General features: G+C 40.1%; 1 protein-coding gene across 2 annotated transcripts in view; it reads left to right on the plus strand.

Annotated features, from left to right (window-relative positions):
- SCAPER (S-phase cyclin A associated protein in the ER) overlaps nt 1–5,453 on the plus strand; it is a 495,909-nt gene extending 490,456 nt beyond the window's left edge. For both annotated transcript variants that reach the window (XM_082647309.1, XM_082647310.1), the window contains exons 31-32: nt 1,913–1,964; nt 4,247–5,453. In XM_082647309.1, the coding sequence (XP_082503435.1) occupies nt 1,913–1,964; nt 4,247–4,350 (156 nt within the window). In that variant the 3' untranslated portion in view covers nt 4,351–5,453. The remainder of the gene's footprint in view (nt 1–1,912; nt 1,965–4,246) is intronic.
- The last annotated feature ends 547 nt before the right edge of the window (nt 5,454–6,000 follow it).

The raw sequence follows: 6,000 nt of genomic DNA on the forward strand, positions 1-6,000 counted from the left end.
TTTGTCCTAGGTTCCTGAAACTTTACATATTATAGATGACATTTTTCATGTTCCATCTAAGAGTAAAATTACTAGACTTTAAGATTTAGCTGCAGAATGGATGGACCTAAAGAGTATTATGCTACATGAAATAAGTCAGACAGAGAAAGGCAATTTTACCATATGGTTTCACTTATATGTGGAATATAAAAAACAAGCAAACATAACAAAACAGAAACAGACTCATAGATAACAGAGAACACACTGGTGGTTGGGAAAGAGGCATGGGGAGGTAGGAGGTGGGCAAAATAGGTGAAGGGAATTAAGAGGTACAGACTTGCAACTATAAAATAAATGTCATGGGAACATAATGTACAGCATAGGAAATATAGTGAATAATATAATAACTTTGTATGGTGACAGATGATAACTAGACATATCATGGTGACCATTTTGGAATGTATATGAATACAGAATCACTATGATGCACACCTGAAACTAATATGATACTGTATGTCAATTATACTTCAATTAAAAAAGATATAGCTGCAGAATACGTTAAGGGCTTTTATAGTTGTGCTTTTTAAAATGTTAAAAATCTATCAATATTTTAAGACAGTATTTGGCTAAAGAATTCAGTTTGTTAGATATAAAACAAAGTTGTACTTTCCACAGGAGGCAACAACCTGGCCCCTGGTGATACTTAGCAAGATTTGAGTCATCATTATTTAATTTAAATGTATGAGAACCTGAATTACATAATGTCAGTTTCTTCAACTTTTATATTTGGGCTCCAAACTATTCATGCAAAAATAGTTGCCTCAGGGTGTGGAGAAAAGGGAACCCTCTTACACTGTTGGTGGGAATGTGAATTGGTACAGCCACTATGGAAAACGTATGGAGGTTCCTTAAAAAACTAAAAATAGAACTACCATTCGACCCAGCAGTCCCACCACTGGGCATATACCCTGAGAAAACCATAATTCAAAAAGAGACATGTACCACACTGTTCATTGCAGCACTATTTACAATAGCCAGGACATGGAACCAACCTAAGTGTCCATTGAAAGATGAATGGGTAAAGAAGATGTGGCACATATATACAATGGACTATTACTCAGCCATAAAAAGAAACGAAAATGAGTTACTTGTAGTAAGGTGGATGGACCTAGAGCCTGTCATACAGAGTGAAGGAGGTCAGAAAGAGAAAAACAATACTGTATGCTAACACATATATATGGAATCTAAAAAAAAGATGGTTCTGATGAACCTAGGGGCAGGACAGGAATAAAGATGGAGACATAGAGAATGGACTTGAGGACACAGGGAGGGGGAAGGGTAAGCTGGGACAAAGTGAGAGAGTAGCATAGACATATATACACTACCAAATGTAAAATAGATAGCTAGTGGGAAGCAGCTGCATAACACAGGGAGATCAGCTCAGTGCTTTGTGACCACCTAGAGCGGGGGATAGGGAGGGTAGGAGGGAGGCGCAAGAGGGAGGGGTTATGGGGATATATGTATATGTATAGCTGATACACTTTGTTATATAGCAGAAATGAACACAACACTGTAAAGCAATCATACTCTAGTAAAGATGTTAAAAAAGGGCTTCCCTGGTGGAGCAGTGGTTGAGAGTCCGCCTGCCGATGCAGGGGACACGGGTTCGTGCCCCAGTCCGGGAAGATCCCACATGCTGTGGAGCGGCTGGGCCCGTGAGCCATGGCCGCTGAGCCTGCGCGTCCGGAGCCTGTGCTCCGCAACAGGAGAGGCCACAACAGTGAGAGGCCCGCGTACCCCCCCCCCAAAAAAAAAAGATGTTAAAAAAAAAATAGTTGCCTCAGAATTCAGAAGCATTTTTAAAGCCACGCTCAGCAAAATTCTCTGTCCGTAGCATTGGTATTAAAAAAAACACTTTTCTCGTTTCACACAGGATTTTGCACAGACTCCAGGTCAGGCAGATACCCAGTCTTATCAGCCCAAAGGTACGTCTCTATTGAAATTAAATGTCATGTGTTTGTTAGCTGGACATTTCTCACTCAACCCTCTGAAACTGTTAGAGAAATCAGTTTATTACATCACCTAAAATATTTGAGATTCGGATACCAAATATATTTCAGGGAATAAAGAAATTGATTTTGTCATCAAGCATGAGTACATCAGAATATACAGAGAAATCTATGGAAGTAAAAGAAAACCACAAAACGTCTTTATGTAATTTATACTTACCTCATGCAAGGTATAATAAATGGTGAATAATTACTAAAGAGCTACTTTGCAATACAAGAGACAATCAGATCATTAATATTGGCCTACATTATCACATAAATGCTGAAATCACATACATTTGGTTCCATGTTCAGAATAAAATCATCATTGGTAGTAGCCCGTACATCCCCCTAAATTCAAGTACTTGAATTTTTTATTGAAAATAAAAGTGTAAAATTGTTCTACATGACGAAAAAGCCATCAGATGAGCACAGCACAGTTCAGGGGCCAAAAGATTTACAAGGTTTCTTTTCCCTATAGCATTCCTGCTGAGGTGAGTCCTGTGATCAGAGCTGAGATGTCGAATTTTAAAGTGCATATTTACTTTTTGAAATATTCTGCTACCCACACTGTAATTGAGAAGTTGCTCTTTGTCTGGCTCTCGTGACAGCATCTCTGATTAATGAGACCTTAATCCAGATTTTCCCCAATTCTTCCATTAGTTTGATAGTCTTTAAAGTGGCCAGAGGTTTACTCCCAGCAAAACCCTATGGGGCACCCATTCAGTAGCCCTTACTTGGGAGAAGGGGAGGTCACCCTGGGGTGTGTGTGTCTGTCTGTCTGTCTCACACACACACACATTATTTATAGTGGGCAGGTGTTGAAAAGTACGTAAAAGAGAATATATCTAAAACTGTAACAATATGAAAAAATGTCGTTTTATTGGTTCAGGCACTCAGAGAAGTAAACAGAAAGCTATGTCCCTTTTTAGAAATTCAAGTCAACATCATACTTGGTACCATTTGTCTAAGCCTGCATTAGTGTGCAAGTTCACTTCCGCCCTGACTCAGTGACAGCATTTTTTTTTTAAGCTGTTGGAGGCTAGACAGAAATCAACATAATTTGTTACTATACCTTATAAAGCAATGTTTTAAATTTTGAATTTATGAAAATGCCTAGAAAAATCTTCTAATGTATTTTTTAATTTATTTTTTAATTGTACAGCAATTTTTTTGCCAGTAAGACATATAAACATTCTTTTTTCTTCCTCTTTCTCCTGACGTAAGGATGAGTCACAATTTGCTGCCTATCTGGCAGGCAAAGTCCCAGGGGCTGACTCTGTCTGCATGGTTTCAACCTTCTTTCCTTTTCCAAGGGACCATCTTCTCTGACTTTCATGCTTTCCCCAATGTGGATTTACTATGGGTTAATCCACAAACCAACAAATAGGGAACTGTTCTCTGCTTTGCTTAGAAAAAGTCATCACTCTACTGGTGACAGCTCATAATATGCTTACTTGATTTTAAAAAATGATGATGCCACACTAAGTTACCAGTTTGCACCTTGGACATCTGTTCCCCTTTTGCTTAGATTAAATCCCCCCAAAATATTTCAAGATGTTTCAAGATGTTGAGTTCATTGCCCAGGTGAACCTCTAAGTTCTAAGTGTAAAGCAGCTCCTGGCAGCACCACATTCTTATTGCTGAGGAAGAATTCTGTTTTTCAAATACTCGCTGCTAGATGACTGGCTGGCCAGGAGATCGTTTGTTTCAAGAGCCAGTAAGGCTCCTGACAGTTCCCTCTGCTTTGTTAGGTGACTGAGTGCCAGATTGAAACATTTTTAAAGTTATGTTTAAACTAAAATCATGTTTTAGATTAAATAGACTATTTTAGAAAATAACTGTAAAATTTACATACAGATTTAGCCTTTCAAGGCTAACTTAAGGATGGAATACATGACTGTCACTTTATTTTGTTTACCGTACTTATTTACTTATTTTCTTACTCCAGAGTCCAAAAACAATGTTTTTCACAATGTTTTACATAGGGGTTAATGTCTGAATAGGTTAGAAGCATGAAATAGATTGTGATTAAAATATATATTATATATTTTATACTATAATAGATATAGATCAGTTACCTTTACTTAAATTTGCATCATGATTTATTTGAAGAGTATGTCTCCATTTTGTACTCAGATATCAAAATAATTTTCATTTCTTACATTTTGAAGAATTTAACTCTTTTTAATTTTACTCTTCTTTTTTTTCTCTCTCAGGAAAATGCCTTGGTTCCCAAGACTATCTTGAGCTGGCTAACAGATTTCCTCAGCAGGCCTGGGAAGAAGCTCGACAGTTTTTCTTAAAAAAAGAGAAAAAATAAATGTTTTGGTTGGTTGTATATTTGAGTACCCTCATTAATATTTTAAATTGATCAAACATTCTAACTGTTCCTTAAGAAGTTCATTTTCACGTGTTTATACTCTGTAGATATGGTATATACTTTGCACTATTTATAAAGACTGTAGATACTTTAATGTTCTTTCTAATTCTGCAAGTTGAGTTTATTTCATTTATGCACAATATTTTGGAGTTTGGTAACTTACATCCTATGATAATATATACTTTGCATTTGTAATGTGGGTAAAATTAGACATAAAATTAGCAAGTCTGTTTTGTTCTTGTAATAAAATAACTTATTCTGTTTGCAGTGATGACTTTTCTTGTTAAAGCAATACAAATTTGAAAGAAAAACGTTAATTCCAACTCCGGAAGTATCTTAATTAAAGACTTACTAAAAGTTAACCTGCTCTAAATTTCCCTTTTATAGGTTTGAGTAAAAGATGTTTATAACAGTTTTACATTCTAATTACATAATATGTTTTGGGGGCTATTTGAAATGAATTTAAAGCATTATATTCGTTGGTCTGCTTAAACTTTCCTAGCGGCCAATACTGAGACTCTCCTATAGAAATAGCATCGCTGAACTGAAATTCTCCAGAATAAAAATTAGGGATCCAAAAAGATCAACCATAGTGAATCACCCTAAAGTATTTTCTCAAATAACTGCAATGAAAACCGAAGTAAAAATAAAACAGACGGTCACAAGGGCTTTGAATTGAAGTTTTCAACTCCTGTGCACGGCTCACAGCTGAACGGGAGGAGTGTCTGCCAGGAGATGTTGACCTTTTCATATCTTGTTCTCATCGGTTCTCCACCTTAAGCCAACGGTCAGTGCTAAGCCGGTCACTGAGTGACATTGGTAATAATTTCTGTCAGATAAGGATCAAACATTACCAAGAAGAAAGATCTGGTCGGGGGGGAAAAAATGGTTTTAATAGTATCAGATTCAAGACTGGGGGCGGAGGGGACTGGAAAATACAGAAGTTTCATCGGATTGTTGAAAGCAAATTTAGCTACCTAATGTTCAGGACACTTCTTTTTGGAGCCTCACAAGGCTGCCGAGTTTTGTATATGCTGTTTTTACTCCTTTGCAAATAGAAAATAAAGAGATCCAATTTCAAACGAAAAAAAAGAAAAAGCGAACGCATCCCAGTGCGCTCTGTACTTCCGCCGCCCGGGACCCGGCGTCTTCCGCGCTCGGGCTGCGGGGCCGAAGCCCGGCTGGGCTCGGGGCGGGGACGGCGGCTCCGAGGCTAGTGGGACCGACTCTCGGGAAGTCCCTGACGCCTCGGCGGAGCCCGCTGCCAGGGCTCGGCGGCGACTCGGCCCGGGGCGCCGGACCCAGGACCCCGGCCCCTCCCCGCGGCGCGCTCCGAAACACCTCGAGCCGCGGCCGGGCTGAGCGCCGCGCCCCCGGGAGGCCGAGGGGCTGGGCCCTGGCGCCCGCGCCCTCCTCCAGGACGGCGGCCCGGGCTTCTCCGCTGCCCGAGGGCCGGGGAGCCAGGTGTCGGCGGCCGGCTCCTTGCTCGACCCGCCGTCGCCCGGGGCGCCCCAACCAGGGGAGGAGTTCCCAAATCCCGCTTGCCCCGCGGGTCTTGGGGCGTGGACGCAGAATCCTTGTAGCTGAAAG

Source organism: Grampus griseus (assembly GCF_964374135.1).
Source record: "Grampus griseus genome assembly, chromosome: 2".
Classification (NCBI taxonomy): Eukaryota; Metazoa; Chordata; class Mammalia; order Artiodactyla; family Delphinidae; genus Grampus; species Grampus griseus.